Source organism: Scyliorhinus canicula, chromosome 11 (assembly GCF_902713615.1).
Source record: "Scyliorhinus canicula chromosome 11, sScyCan1.1, whole genome shotgun sequence".
Taxonomy (NCBI): domain Eukaryota; kingdom Metazoa; phylum Chordata; class Chondrichthyes; order Carcharhiniformes; family Scyliorhinidae; genus Scyliorhinus; species Scyliorhinus canicula.
In genome coordinates, this window is record NC_052156.1 from 22,928,637 (window position 1) to 22,945,145 (window position 16,509).

The window sequence follows — 16,509 nt, forward strand, 5'->3', positions numbered from 1 at the left end:
CTAACTTGCCCAGCATTTGGGTGATGTTGCTTGTTGGGTCTCTGCCCTCTGTCCCCCTGGCAGACCCACTATTCTGACGTTCTGCCATCAGGACCTGTTTTCCTGGTCCTCCACTTTCCCTCTTCGGCTTCCCTGGGACGTTACCAACCTTCGCACCTCGGTTTCCAGAGCTACCATCCTGTCGCTCTGTTCCGAGGCGGCCTTCTCCAACTTCAGGATTGTTTTCTCCTGCGCCTCCACTTTCCTTCGCAGGCCTTTGATGGTTCGCTGCATTTTGTCTGCTGTCTCCGACAGCAACTCCTTCGTCATCATGTGGAGCTCCGTCCTGATTGCCTCCTTTATGGCGTTTAGCTCCGTTTTCAGCACGCTTCTCCACTCTTTCCCCCCCTGTGCAGGGAGGATGATGGTCGCCGCATCCTTTTCCTGCTCCGCTGTTTGGTCCGCCAGCTTTTCCCCTTCCAGGCTCGCCTGAACCTCCGTCCCGTCTTGTGGGGCCGCCTGCCTGTGCACCGCCGCCGCTCCTGCGCTTTTCCCTCGCTGCTGCTCCTTACATCTCGCCGTCCCTTCGATTTGTTATTTTTTACAGCCATAATCCTTTTGTGTACCTTCTGCCTTTGGTTGGTTTTTGGTGGGCTTTGAAAGCCGAAATTCCCGATAAATTGCCTCTGCTAGGTTCGTTTGGGAGGAGAGCCACCTGATGTGCGTCCGCTCAGCACATCGCCGCCACTGGAACAGACGGTCTGCCTTTCTCTGATGTCACTCATTGCTTATCCCATTGTTTATGGGGAGCTCTCCCTCCGCCGTGTTAATTGGCCGGGTCTCCACAGACCTACTTGACCATTGTTATAACCCCATGGAGGTCACGCGATAAGGACCATCTGGTTTCCCGGGACCGCCGCAGAATACAAACCTCCCCGGTAACGGGGTGGGGCTTCCCCTTAAAAAGGAGAGCCCTTACTTATATAAAGATCCCCTCCTGGGTGCAGGTCAGGGAAAGAGATCCTTAGGGGAGTGGAGACATGTTGTATTGTTAATAAACCTACCTGCAGATTATGCATGTTGCTTTGTGCGGATTTAACAATAATGCTTTGGAATTTTGTCCCAGTGAAATTCTCTTGATTGTTAAGAACAGGTAGTAAGTTGACACTTTAACATCTGAATTTTAGTTGCATAATTCATAATTTTGTTGGTGTAGAAAACAAATAAATTTAAGCCCACACAGAAACATGTTTTTTTTTATTTGAAGAACCCAATTATTTTTGTCCAATTAAGGGGTAATTTAGTGTGGCCAATCCACCTACCCTGAACATCTTTGGGTTGTAGGGGTGAGACCCATGCAGACACGGGGAGAATGAGAAACATGTTAAGGATAAAAAAATTTCTTTTTTCAGGAACAAATTTAAATGATCCCATGTTGGAAGCAGTAAGGCTTCTGGACAAGGCCCATCAAGACAAGCAATTGCCTGAAAGAAGTGTCTCCATGATTATTTTGTTAACTGATGGTCAAGCAAATGTAGGTCAGTGAAAACTAAATGTCTTCTATTTCTGTGTTGTGAATATCTGTCTAACGGAATTACATTTTGAAACCTGACCGGGAACAAATCTGAGTCGGGTGATATCAGGCCTTGTGTTCTTGAGCTTCCTTTGCTGCTGATATGTAGTCCCATGAAAACATTGTAACCTTTCATAACTGGGGCGGGATTCTCCCCTACCCGGCGGGGCGGGGGGGTCCCGGCGTAGCGGAGTGGCACCAACCACTCCGGCGTCGGGCCTCCCCAAAGGTGCGGAATTCTCTGCACCTTTAGGGGCCAAGCCCTCACATTGAGGGGCTAGGACCGTGCCGGAACGGTTGGCACCACACCGACTGGCGCCCAAACCGGCTCCAGTGACCTTTGACGCCCGGCGCCGGGGCTGGCCGAAAGGCCTTCGCCGGGTTGCGCATGCGCCGGTGCGTCAGCTGCCGCTGACGTCACCACCGGCGCATGCGCGCTGGGGGATTCTCTTCCGCCTCCGCCATGGTGGAGGCCGTGGCGGAATAAAAAGATTGCCCCCACAGCACTGGCCCGCCCGCCGATTGGGGGCCCCGATCGCGGACCAGGCCACCGTGGGGGCACCCCCCCGGGGTCCGATCGCCCCGCGTCCCCCCAGGACCCCAGGGGCCCGCTCTGCCGCTGATCCCGCCGCCACCAGTTGTGGTTCAAACCACGGCAGCGGGAGAGGCCTCCCAGCGGCGGGACTTCGGCCCATCGCGAGCTGGAGTATCGCTGCAGGGGGCTCACCGAGAGGGGTGGGCAAGAGAAGGAGAGGGGTGGGGAGACACCAACCAGGATTCAGGGCAAGCAAGGCACAGGAGCCAAAGGGGACAAAGGGTAAGGAGACATTGGGGGGAGGTGGTGGCAAAGTGGTACTGTCGCTGGACTAGTAATCCAGCGACCAGGGATAATGATCTGGGGACCCTGGTTCGAATCACACCATGGCAGGTGGTGGAAGTTAAACTTAATAAAATACCTGGAATTAAAAAGCTAATGATGGCCATGAAACCATCTGGTTCACCAATGTCTTTTCGGAAAGGAAATCTGCCATCCTTACCTGGTCTGGCCTACATGTGACTCCAAACCACAGTAATGCGGTTACCCCCTTGATGCACCGTCAATTATCACAAGACGAGAATGGTGGAACAATCGAGGCTTTATTGAACAAGATGTGCCTCCTGTAGCTGGAACCAGAATGGCTGCAGCTACAGGCTGCAGCACACACTTTTATACGCCGCCTGCTGGGTGGAGCCTGCAGGCAGGGATTTACCATTGTACCCTTAATATACGGGCAGTGCCATAATACATATAATATGCCACTAGTGGTGACGACCACATTCACCCCTGTTAAAAAAAAAAAGAGTCCGGCGGGGGTGGTGGAAAACATTACAAATTAAGTCTGTTGGGGGCCCTGACCCTCCTCTGCGATCGCCTCAGTCCTGGTGGTGATGTGGGGGCCGACTTGGTCACCTGCGACTCCGGGTATGTGTTGTCCTCGTCTTCGTCACCCCTGAGTGGATCCAGTGGGAGGACGGATCCTGCTGGGGCGGGGGCTGCAGTGAGGTTCGTTGGAGGGAGGATGAGTGGCGCAGGGTGAATGAGGCAACCGGGGGGGGGGGGGGGGGGGGGGGGGGAGGTGGTGTCAGGTCGGGGGTCGTGGGTGGGATCTAGTGGGTGCCAGGTCCCGGAGGGAGACTGTGCCCTGACGCCCGTCGGGGTGTACCACGTAGGCGTACTGCGGGCTTGCATGTAAGAGATGGACCTTTTTGCGACCAAGGGATCTGACTTATGGGTCCGCACATGCTTCCGGAGGATGACGGGTCCAGGAACTGTCAGCCATGTTAGGAGCGAGACCCCGGAGTTGGACTTCCTGGAGAAGGCAAACACACGTTCGTGAGGGGTCTTGTTAGTCGCGGTGCAGAGGAGCGATCGGATGGAGGGGAGCTGGTGGTAGGCGGACTTCAAGTCCACTGTGGAAAAGACTCGATACTGCGCAATCTGATTGACCATGTCAGATATGCGTGGGAGGGGGTACACTTCGAGCTGCGTGTACCGATTGATGGTCTGACACAGTAGTCAATGACCATCCTGTGCTTCTCCCCAGTCTTCACTACCACCACTTGAGCTCTCCAGGGGCTGTTGCTGGCCTCAATGACCCCTTCCCGCAGAAGCCGTTGGACCTCCGACCTGATGAAGGTCCTGTCCTGGGCACTGTACCATCTGCCTCTAATGGCGACAGGTTTGCAATTCGGGGTGAGGTTCACAAACAGGGAAGGTAGATCGACTTTAAGGGTCATGAGGCAGCAGATGGTGAGTGGGGGGTGTAGGGGTCCGCCGAATTTTAAGGTTAGGCTTTGGAGATGGCACTGAAATTCCAGACCGAGTAACAGGGCAGCGCAGAGGTGGGGGAGGACATAGAGCTGGAAGTTGCTGAACTCTACACCTTGGACGGTGAGGGTTGCAATGCCGTACCCCCGGATTTCCACACCTTTGAAATGGCCTAGCAAGCCACTCAGTTGTATTCAGTCGCTACGAAAATACAAAATAAAATGAATGAAACCAATCAGACCACCGGCATCGACACAGGGACCGGAAACACCAACGCCAAACCCAGCCCTGCTAACATCTGGGAGCTTGTGTCAAAGTTGGGAGAGCTGCCTCACAGATTAGTCAAGCAACAGTCTGACATAGTCATGCTAATAGAATTATACCTTACAGACAATGTCCCAGACACCACCGGTCACAATTCCTGGGTCTGTCCTGTCTCACCAGGAGGACAGACCGAGCAGAGGTGGTGGCACAGTATTTTACAGTCGGGATGGAGTTGCCAAGGGAATCCTCAACATTGTCTTTGAACCCAATGAAGTCTCATTGCTTCAGATTAAACATGGAAAAAGAAACCTCCTGTTGATAACTACATACCGCCCACCTATAGCTGATGAACACCACTTGGAGGAAGCACTGAGGGTGGAAAGGATGCAGAATATACTCTGGATGGGGGACTTCAATGTCCATCACCCCAAGAGTGACTCAGTAGTGCCAGCACAGACCGAGCTGGCCAGGTCCTAAGGTACATAGCTGCTAGACTGGGACTGGAGCAGGTGGTGAGGGAACAAACAAGATGGAAAAATATACTCTACCTCAGCCTCACCAACCTGCCTGCTGCAGATGCATCGGTCCATGACAATATCGGTAGAAGTGACCACCACACAATCCGTGTGGAGACAAAGTCTCATCTTCACATTGAGGATACATCGTATTGTGTGGCATTATCACCGTGCTAAATGGGATAGACTTTGAACAGATCTAGCAACTCAAGATTGGCACCCATGAGGCACTGTCGGCCGTCAGCAGCAACAGAATTGTATTCAACCTCAATCTGCAACCTCATGGCCCGGCATATCCCCCAGTCTACCATTACCACCAAGCCAGGGAAAAAACCCTGGTTTAATGAAGAGTGCAGGAGAGCATTCCAGGAGCAACACCAGACATACCAAAAAATGAGGTGTCAACTTGGTGAAGCTATAACTACTTGTGCGCCAAGCAGCATTAGCAGCAAGTAATAGACAGAACTAAGCGATTCCACAACTAACACATCAGATCCAAGTTCTGCAGTTCTGCCACATCCAGGGGTAAATGGTAGTGGACAATTAAACAGCACACTAGAGGAGGTAGCTTCACAAATATCCCCATCCTCAATGATATATGTGCAAAAGACAAGGCTGAGGCATTCGCAGCAATCTTCCGCCAGAAGTGTCGAGTGGATGATCCATCTTGGTCTCCTCCAGAGGTCCCCAGCATCACAGTTGTCAGTCTTCAGCAAATACGATTCACTCCATGTGATATCCCTTCCATCATAAGGTCAAAACTGGGGATGTTTGCAAATGAATGCATACTGTTCAGCACCATTCACGACTCCTCAGATAATGAAGCAGTCCATGTCCAAATGCAGCAAGACCTGGACAATATACAGGCTTAGGCTGACAGGTGGCATTCGCAGTACACAAGTTCCAAGCAATGATCGTCTCCTACACGAGAGGATCCAACCATTGCCCCTTGACATTCAATGGCATTACCATCGCTGAATCCCCACAATAAACATCCTGGGGGTTATCATTGATCAGAAACTGAACTGGACTAGCCATATTAATACTGTGGCTGCTAGGGCAGATCAGAGGCCAGGAATCCTGCAGTGAGTAACTCGCTTCCTTATACCACAAAGCCTATCCACCATCTACAAGGCACAAGTCAGGAGTGTAATGGAATACTCTCCACTTGCCTGAATGAGTGCAGCTCCAACAACACTCAAGGAGCTCAACACCATCCAGAACAAAACAGTCCACTTGATTGCTTCTCCTTCCACAAACATTCAAACCCTCGACCACCAACTAACAGTGGCAGCTCTGTGTACTGTCTACAAGATGCACTGCAGTAACTCACCAAAGTTCCTTAGGCAGCACCACAACTGCTACTACCTAGAAGGACAAGAGCAGCAGATACCTGGGAACCCCACCACCTGGAGGTTCCCCTCCAAGTCACTCACCATCCTGACTTTGAAATATGTCGCAGGTCCTTATTGTCACTTGGGTAAAATCATGAAACTGCCTCCCTACACCTCAGGGACTGCAGTGGTTCAAGAAGGCAGCTCACCACCACCTTCTGAAGGGCAGCTTGGGATGGCAATAAATGCTGGCCTAACCAGCGATGCCCAGATCCCCAAATGAGTATAAAAAAAATACTTGGATGCAACCACACCAAAAGTGTGCCAAGGTTGCGTCAAACATGCCCCTGGTATGTTTTAGTACCAGGAGGCGTTATACACATAGTAGGTACAACATGGACAGGGAAGCCGTTTACGGGGAGCCCGAAGCCAAGGCAGCCATATCTGTATCCGTGCACACGTTACCCACATATACATACCTATGTATGTTTCTATAGTTGTGTCTTTTATTTGTTTTTTTTCTCTCTTTGCTATTGTATATATACACATACCCATTCTGTGGATATCTCTGTATTACTGATTAATGTTCCTCGCAATATTATTATAAATGCAAACTAATAAGAATACTTTTTTTAAAAAAGGACATTAATGTACCAGCTAGGTTTTTTACGCCAACCAACAATGATTTCATGGTCATCATTAGACTATTTATTCCAGATATTTATTAGATTCAATTTCCACCATCTGCCGGGATTTGAACCTGGGTCCTCAGAGTATTATCCTGGGTCTCCGGATCACTAGTCCAGTGACAATACCTCTTCTGTGCCACCACCTCCATGTGACCGCATGTCTTCAAATTTGGCAAGACTCGTCAAGGAAATCCACCAGCACCAACAGCCACATATTGATTGTAAAACAGTAGCATAACACTTGGGATAAGGCAGCTGATGAAATGCCATTGACGTGACTGCACTTAGAGATGACTCAGTCAACTGTGGCACACTCCCCAAAATGTTACTCTCATCCAATAGTTTAGATTCCTGGACTACATTTATCATAACCCTAATATGGACGCAGAGTAACCAAGCAAGATGAGCATGACTGCACGATGCCTCCTCTTACACACAAACAGTGTGCTGTCATGGCCAGCACTGGCCCTTGCGAAGTCCACAATGATCAGACCACAGAAAACCCTCAAGGGAACTCGTCATTGCTAATGCGGAGCACTGTTCTGGTTTGTCACATGCTCGCTCCTATCCCATTGCTCCTTGTGGTGATATGATTTGCATAGCTGTCTGCCATTGGTGCAGAACACCGGCTTACCATTGGCCCTGGTCGGTCATGTGCCTCTCGACCGATTGGTTGAGACCAGTCATGTGACAGCTCTCTGATTGGTCGACAGGCTGAGTTAACCACGCCTCCTTACCGAGGTATAAATAGTCGAAGCGCCCGGCGGTCGTCCATTTTATTGTAGACAACCGCAGGGCTAAGTTCTAGCTTATTAAAGCCTAACTTTTGTATAGCAACTCGTCTCTCATGCAATTGATGGCTCATCACTCCCCTCCACATTGAAGCAATAATGTGCAATTCTAGAGCATGCTGAAATGCTGTTCTGGCCTCCAGAAATCACCATTTGGAAGTAGCATCAGTAACCCGTTGGAGTGTCAAGGCAGTGGGACAAATTACGCTGCCAACTTTGTGACAAGACCATTCATGCCAGTGAAACAGCATGTTCCCAGTGGATTAATAATTAATGCAGTCTGAAGCGCACGATACGGTGCAGAAACCCACAATTGCAGCCGGTGGGTGGAACGCCGGTTTCAAGTCCACTTTCATTGAAAATCCCTGCCTAGATCAACCACAATCTTACTGAATGGCAGAGCAGGGTCGAAGGGCCAAATGGCCTACTCCTGCTCCTAATTTGTATGTTCGTATGTGCTCTTTCTATTTCTCCAAAGACAGGCTGAATTAATATTGAGTGAGCAAACATTTACTCCAGTTCTTCTTCATACCATTGTTGTCAAAACATGCAGAATAATGCGGTTAATGAGAGTGGCTTGATACAACTTCTCCAATATCTATTTGTCATAGATATTCCACCCCTGGAACAGTTCTAAAATAAATTACATTTGTTTATCTTTATTACAGGAGAAAAAATCCCGACAAAAATCGAGCAGAATGTTAAAAATGCCGTCAATGGAAGGTACAGCGTATATTGCCTTGGCTTTGGTTATGATGTTGAATTCAGTTTTCTGGAGAAAATGGCACTGGAGAATAACGGTGTAGCACGGAGAATTTATGAGGATTCAGACGCCCCCTTACAGCTCCAGGTAAAATACTATGGCCCAGAAATTCCTCAGAAATGCTCCCATTGCTGTCGTATATACAACGTGAGTGCAATCGAAAGCCTGTTGGCACAGAATTACAACTACACCAGTAAAGTTATAGAGGTGGGGAGGGAGCATCTCTGAGAAAATTCTGTCTAGATTTTAACCCAACTCCTCAAGCAGGAATAAGGTGAGTTAGGGACAGATGACCAGTTTACACAAAAATACAAAAATTGGAAGCAAGAACAGGCCCTTTGAGCCTGCTCCACCATTTGATAAGATAGTTGCTGATCTGATTGGGCCCTCCCTTCCACTTGTCCATCAAAAATCTATCTAACTCCGCCTTGAATATGTTCAGTGACCCACAGACCAATGACCCACAGAGAAAACCTTCTCCTCAGATCAGTCTTAAATAGGAGATGCCCAATTTTAAAACTGACCACTAGTTCTAGACTTCACTGGCATAGCACGGTGGCACAGTGGTTAATACTGCTGCCTCACAGCACCAGGGGCCTACGTTCAATTCCAGTCTTGGGTGTCTGTCTGTGTGTACCTAGGTGTTCTTTTAGAGAGTCACTGCAGACCTGATGGGCCAAATGCCCTCCTTCTGAATTGTAGGGATTCTATGGATTGCCCACAAGGGAAAACATCATCTCAGCTTCTACCCTGTCAAGTCCACTTGGGATCTTATATGTTTCAATAAGATTACCCCTCATTTTTCTAAACTCTGATGGGTATAGGCCCAACCTATTCATTCAGGCTTTCCTCTTAACATAATCTCTTCATCCCAGGAATCATTCAAGTGCACCAAATGCATTTATATCCTTTCTTAATTAATGAGACCAAAGCTGTACACAGTACTCCAGATGAGTTCTCATTACGGGTGTGGTGACACTTCCCTGCTTTCATACTTGGCAATAAATGCCAACATTCCTTTTGCCTTCCTAATCACTTGCTGCATTCATGTAGCTGCATATTAACCTTCCAGAACTTTTTGACTTCAATATTGCACATAATTGGATGGAAAGGACGTGCTGAGTAAAGTAATTCATAACAATTCAGTATGGCAGCAATTTCACTTATAAGTTTGTATTTGTGCCCTTCTGCAGTATATGGCGAACATTCAAAGCACTCTAAGGTTAGGAGAATGCTTTGAAGGCACATCAGTCGTAGATTAATAGAAGTATGGCAAAATATATTGTGACTTTTAATGGGGCAGTTACTTCTAAAAAACTATTAGGCATTTTATATTGGCTTCTACAAGTGAGCCATCTTCTTTCAAATTTGAAACTAAGACCTCTGGTTTTCATAGCAGTTGAAACTCAGTAGAAAATCCTACAATTCTCAGATCATGAGAAATGGTCTTGTAAGTACATTCCAATCTCAAGTTTCAATAGGAATTTCCATACTAAAGACTAGGCAATATTATGATTACAGTATTTAGAAAGCATGTCAAGTTGTCACTTTTTCTTTTTCACAGGGTTTTTATGATGAAGTCGCGAATCCCTTGCTTTTGGACATTGAATTGCAATATCCCGAGAATGCCATTTCAGAATTAACTCAAGCCAATTTTAAACAGTATTATGATGGGTCTGAAATTGTTGTGGCTGGCAAGATTTCAGACAACAATTTGGATTTGCTCAGAACAGAGGTCTTTGCTCAAGGTGTAAGTACTCTCTATCAACTATTCCAATTAATTTATTTATGTTTTGGAGGAATCATAGAACACAGTAATACAGTGCAGTAGGAAGGCAGTGGCATAAGTGGTATTGTCACTGGACCAGTAATCCAGAGCCCCACGGTAATCCTCTGGGGGCCCAGGTTCCAATTCCACCATGGCAGATGGTGAAATTTACAATGGACTTCAAAGTCTAATGATGATCATGGCACAATTGTTGATTGTCATAAAAACCCACCCAGTTCGCTAATGTCCTTGAGGGAAGGAAATCTGCCGTCCTTACCTGGTCTGGCCTACATGTGACTCCATAGGAACAGTAATGTGGTTGACTCTTAAATGTCCAAGCAAGCCACTCGACTGTATTCAACTGCTACAAAGAAAACACAAATGAATGAAACCAGATGGATCACCCGGCATTCACCTAGGTACAGGAAATGACATCAGGAAACCCAGCCCTGTCAACCCTGCAAAGTCCTCCTTACTAACACCTGGGACTTGTGCCAAAATTGAAAGAACTATCTCACAGACTAGTCGAGCAACAGCCTGACATAGTCATACTCACAGAACATACTACAGATAATGTCCCATACACCACCATCGCTATTCCTGGGTATGTCCTGTCTTACCAACAGGACAGACCCAGCAGAGGTGGCAGCAAATAATTTCACATTTAACTGTTTCCCTCCATTTTTCTTTTCCCTTTCCAAAAATGTTTTTTACGGGGTCTTTCTTGGTGGCTGCAGCACCGAGAAGCACCCAGCTATTTCAACTTTCCCACTTTCTTTGGCCTCGGGGAGTTTCTCTCTGCCGAGACTACACATGGAGGGATTTCCTGAAAGGCTCCTTGCAGATCGGGGCGCCATTCTGGAAGGCTGCCCAATGTATGACAACCCCCCCCACCAAAATTTGGAGAGGCCTCCGGGAACATGCCCCTGCTGGGCTGGCAGTACCAGATGGGCAGCTTGGGTTGCACTACCAGGGGGAATTCCAGGGTGCCACCCTGTCCCTGTCCATCTGGGGTTCTCTAATGGTCTGGAAGACCCCACCCCAGGTGTTGTTGTGCTTGGTCCATGTTTATGTGGACCAGTGTGAACAGTGCCCTGGCGACATCTCCCAGGCGCTCAGAAAACCCGCCGAATGCATACCCATTTAAATCTGCTGATCTGGGTCATGCCCAGTGAGGACGAGATCCCGATCATGATCGTTGGGTCTCGTGAGGCATTTTGAGTGTCGCAAATCTTGCGAGGAGTCTCTCACGAGATTCAGCAGCCTCGTGCTGACACCAAGTTGGGCGTGATGAGGCCACTGAATCGCTCCCATCATCATTGATTCTATTTCTATTACCTCTTCTAAGAGCTGTAGGATTGTCCTAAACATTCCTGTAACATGCAGCGAATGTTTACCAGGCTGATTCCTGGGATAGTGGGACTGTCATATGAGGAGAGGATTATATTCATTGGAGTTTAGAAGAGTGAGAGGGGATCTCATAGAAACTTACAAAATTCTAACAGCATTAGACAGGTAGATTCAGAAAGAATGTTCCCGATGGTGGAGGAGTCCAGAACTATGGGTCATAGTTTGAGGTTAAGGGGTAAATCTTTTAGGACTGAGGTGAAGAGAAATTTCTTCACGCAGAGAGTTGACCTTCTTCCGACACTAAAGGCCAGTCCTCCTCCTCACACTGCCCGAGCTGACTGCTGCCGCCACCTCGTCCCAGGCAGCACTGGCTGCCTTGATGCTCACCCTCCAGAACCCTTGGGGGAATAGGACGTCCCACCTGGCCTCCACCAGGTGCAGGAGCCTCCCCAGGTCAGCATCCCAAAATCTTGGGGCCAGTCTCCTCGGCGCTATTGTTGCGAGCTGGATGGATGAGCTGAAGTGCTACTCTACCTTGTTAGCGGTGGGATAGAGAGCCCGGTTCAGCTGGCGAGCCAGCATTGACATCAATGCAGCATTTGACCAAGTGAGGCATCCAGGAGCCCTGGTGAAATTGAAGTCAATGGAAATTGGAGAAAACTTTCCACTGGTTGGAGTCATACCTAGCACATAAGAACAAAATAAATTGTTGGAGGCTAAACATCTCAACCTGGGCACTGTAATAAAGTACTATTTTTTCACATTATTTATTTACAAATTCTATCAATTGTTGTTGTTCAGAAAAATTAAAATAATTAATGTGCTGTATGCTTAATATTTAATAGTGAAAATATTACAAATTACAGTATCTTTAAAACAGAATTAACTACAAATTATTGAGTCATAGATTTTTAAAGCACAGTAAGAGGCCCGTTGGCCCATCATGTCTGAGCCGACCATCAAAACACCTGTCTACTTTAATCCCATTTTCCAGACCTCAGTCCGCAGCCTTATGTACTATAGCATTTCAAGTGCCCATCTAAATGTTTCTTAATGCGAGCTGATATCATGGAACTAAGAAGTGTCATGTATATCCCTGATCTTTTAACTAGAGGGTTCAATCAAACTCTTTAACTTTCCAACAGGCTAATGAACACCTAACTCTAAAAGCTGAAGTGAATATATCAGAAGTCGAAAATGTTACTCAACAGCAGCAATACATTTTTGGTGATTTTACTGAGCGACTGTGGGCTTATTTGACCATACAACAGCTCTTAGAGAAGCGGTAAAGTAGCAAGAGTTTTTTGTCTGCAAGATTGAAATATAAAGATGTTGTTTATGTACAAATAGTGATTGGTATCATGTTCAGTCCATCAGCATCTGAAAGATAGGTTAGGACTTTGCTATAAATTCTTCATCATCCTCTATTTTTGCTAACTATAGCTGTCACTAGTGTTAAGTGGCTAAATAATCATTCCAGTTTAATTATAGATTTTGATTACTTGTAGAGGACTATCACAAACAGTTAAACATGAATGCAGGAAATGTGTTTAATTGGCAATTTACAAGTATGCAGAGCACTGGATAAGAATATGTTACAAAATTAATTGCTACCAATTGTTATACTCAGGGTTTCTGCTGAGACAGATGAAAAGAAAAACCTAACGGATCGAATTCTGGAACTCTCACTCAAGTACAGCTTTGTAACACCTTTAACATCAATGGTCGTCACAAAACCAGAGGAAAATAAGAATGACACCTTTGTGGCTGACAAACCGTCAGAAGATGGTAAAACAACCCTAAATAAGCTTTGATTTTGTAATTGACATTCACCTTGTTTATCAGTCGACAGGTTTGATTTTAAAAAGCTGTAAGTTTTACTAATATGCAGACTTAATCTCTCAATTGTTAATTAAAGATCTCTACAGTTCTAAAAATAAAAATAACTGGGCGGGATTTACCCCCCCACCACCCCCCCAATGTGTTTTTCAGCAGGGGAGGTGGCCAGCCAGCGGGATCTATCAGACCCGCTGTTGTCAATAAGATTTTCCAATTGTTGATCATCGGTGAAATTGTTCCTCAGAGGCAAACACAGTATTTTATCATGAAAAATAATTAATTTATGAAACACACAATTGTGTGATTAGGTGATAATGTACATAACCTGTGCTGAGTGTCATCAAAACAAAATTAGTAATATGAATCTCTAGTCTGGGGTGGAGGTCGCGGGTTCAAATACAAGCCAGACAGGGTGACCCAGAAGGTAGTAAGGGGTTGGAGGAGGCAGATCTGGCACAGGTTTGGTGTCTCTGCTGCAGATAAAATGCAGGGCTCCAGAAAGGCTCATTTGAAAGTTGGTTTGTCAATTATGAAGTCCTGGTGCCTCGGAGGAAATGTCATTGCCTTGTCAGGTGAGTGTCAAAGCTGTGCATGTTGTCCAACTGTTAGCTGGCAATGGACCAGGTGGCCCATCGTGGAAGAACCGTCACTGTTGCTGCCTAATCAAACTAAACCACTGAAAGCCTGGAATGGACTATTAAGACACAACCATGGAGGTGGTACTGATTAGCCACCACTACCTGGTATGGATATTATGCAGTCATGTAATTAACTACCAAGACTCGGTGGATGAATGGTGAGCAGTGCCATGCTCATTATCCCATCCATTCCCTCTTGCCACCCATCTATCAGGATGCGCCCGCAGAGTTGACTTTTGACCAGGTCCCTCATGGCTGCCCACTCTCACGGCACAACGGTGTGACTAAGAGTGAGGAAACCAGTAGGGCTGTCAGTGGCCCCGACACAGCATGCTCCCTTGGAGTCACATCCGCAACGTACACAGCACCAAGCATTTTCACAGAGCTAATTTCTTCACTAAAGGTTACCAATAATCATTGGTGATTTGGGGGGAATGGTTAGTGCATATAAACATAAAAATGAATGAGAGCATTATAATCTGAATGGCTTACAACTCTTTTCACCTTACATTTTTATTCACAGAATATCATACAGAGGAGATATGAAGGCAGTTCTTACCAGTAGTAATGATAGTGGCATTCTGACTTGCTGTTAACAGGATCAATGTTATTGGCTGATTTCTGATGCTTTGGAAGGGTTGTTCCTTCTCTGCTGTATCACATAAGATTCCAGAGGTCAAAAGTTCAAGTACTGATATACTCCTTGTATCTTTCAATGTCCGTCGAAGCTTGACCTTAAGGGAGGCTCAATGATCAAATTTCACAAACCAATGCCAGCAGGTACATCTCAAGCTTGAGTGCTGGGTGCAGTGTTGCACTTTGACCTAGTGTAGACATCGCAGCTCGAGAAGTTATGTATTGCATAGGTAATATCGGTCAACTGCTGTGCTCATTATTTTGGTTGCATTTGCATTCCAGGTGCCACAAGATGTGCACTGAATGGTAAGCAGAGGTACATTGAAGCCAGGAATGTTGCATTCACATCAGAAACTGGACCATTGGCTGGATTGAATGGTGCATGCGTTCTTTCAAAGAGCTGTTGTGGCACAGTTATGAGCTCCACATATGCGAGATGCCTTATCTGCTTGTATGCTACAATATACAATCCTATCAGTGTGTATATGATTTGAATTCTGGTGTTGTGACACTCTCTGCATTGTGAGCAGAGTTTGATGATGAACAATTTGGCCCTTCATTTACAGTCTTCGGCATTCATGTGAGGGGTCCATGTTGTGAATGACGTATTACCATGTGTGTTTGCAATGTGATGAGGCCCATGGTTATGATGCTGAGGGTTTCAGCCAAATGAATGTCCAACTCACTGCCTGCTCTGTGGCACTCCTGGTGACCACATGCTGCTGTTGTAGTTGTGCTCTGCCTATGTTTGTGGGTTCCTAAAGGAGGTTATTATCCAAGTTCTTAAGGGGTAGCCTTTGTCCCCTTGAAGCAAACCAAAAAGATGTGTTGGTAGCCGAAATAGCTGAGAGATTTGGGAAGTCCTCAGTGTGAAGGGGTTCTGGCAGCTGCCAGGGAACCTTGCACACACATGAAGTAAATCTTGTCGTCACAAACTACCTATACATTTATTGAGTGGAAGAACATCTGGTTGACAAAGATGTCAGCATGTTGAGTTGTGGCCTTTATGGCAACATGAGTGCAATCAACACAACCCTGCAGCTGCACTATCACTACAACTCCCTTTGTCTTCTGTCCACAACATCTTTGTCATTTAAGGTTGATGCGACCATCAATTCACTCAGAGACACGAGTTGAAGCAAACTGTGGCTTTAATCGGCTTACAACTGAGCCTGCCTGTGACTATGCTGAACTGAAGGCGGACTCGCAGGACCGCAGCACTTATACTTCCTGCTGGGGGCGGAGCCCTGTACATGCTCCTCATCTCCCCCTGTGGGCAGAGCCGCACAACAGCTCACAGATGGAGCGCACAGGGACACAGTAATGTACAGTGTGCATTTATAGTGGTTACACATTCACCACATTCACCCCCTGTTAAAAAATCAAGTCTGGCGGGGGTGACGGGTGTACAAGTTCAGTCGGTCCGGTGCCCGAATCGTGCGTTGAGACCGACGAAGCACTGGTGTTGCAGCCATTTCGGATGGCTGTGGAAGAATGTTCGGTGCGAGTCCGAGGGTGGACTCCAGGGGTGGTTCTTCCAGAGCTCCGTTCCTGCGGCCCAGTGTGATGGGTGGAAGGGAGCGCGGGAAGCAAATAGGTGCAGGGGCGCAGGGCATGGGAGGTCGGGTGGGGTGTAGTGTGGGAGGTACATCGGCGGTAGTAGTAGTAGAGCCTGTGGGTGCCAGGTCCCGGAGGGTGTCCTGTCGGCCATCAGGGTGTTCAACAAACGTGTAGTGGGGGTTCGAGTGCAGGAGCTGGACCCTCTCTACCAGGGGGTCGGTCTTATGTGTTTTCGGAGGAGGACAGGGCCCGGTGTCGTCAACCAGGGCGGAAGTGAGACCCCCGTAGTAGTTCCCCTAGGGAAGGCCAGTAGGCGATCATGAGGAGTCTGATTCGTGGCCATACAGAGGGGGCGCATACGGTCAGGGTCGGGTCCTAGGACCCCATTTTCCACGACGTAGCTGAGGATGGCTAGTCTGTAAGTGCGGAAAATGCATTTCTCCTTATTATAGGTGAGATTGAGTTTTTGGGCGGTTTGGAGAAATCGGTGGAGGTTGGCGTT

General features: G+C 47.3%; 1 protein-coding gene across 3 annotated transcripts in view; it reads left to right on the plus strand.

Moving 5' to 3' along the window:
* Positions 1-16,509, plus strand: part of LOC119973914 (inter-alpha-trypsin inhibitor heavy chain H3-like) — a 76,341-nt gene that overhangs the window by 34,242 nt on the left and 25,590 nt on the right. For all 3 annotated transcript variants that reach the window (XM_038812531.1, XM_038812532.1, XM_038812533.1), the window contains 5 exons: positions 1,392-1,517; positions 8,122-8,303; positions 9,781-9,966; positions 12,480-12,619; positions 12,965-13,122. In XM_038812531.1, coding sequence (XP_038668459.1) covers positions 1,392-1,517; positions 8,122-8,303; positions 9,781-9,966; positions 12,480-12,619; positions 12,965-13,122 — 792 coding nt within the window. The remainder of the gene's footprint in view (positions 1-1,391; positions 1,518-8,121; positions 8,304-9,780; positions 9,967-12,479; positions 12,620-12,964; positions 13,123-16,509) is intronic.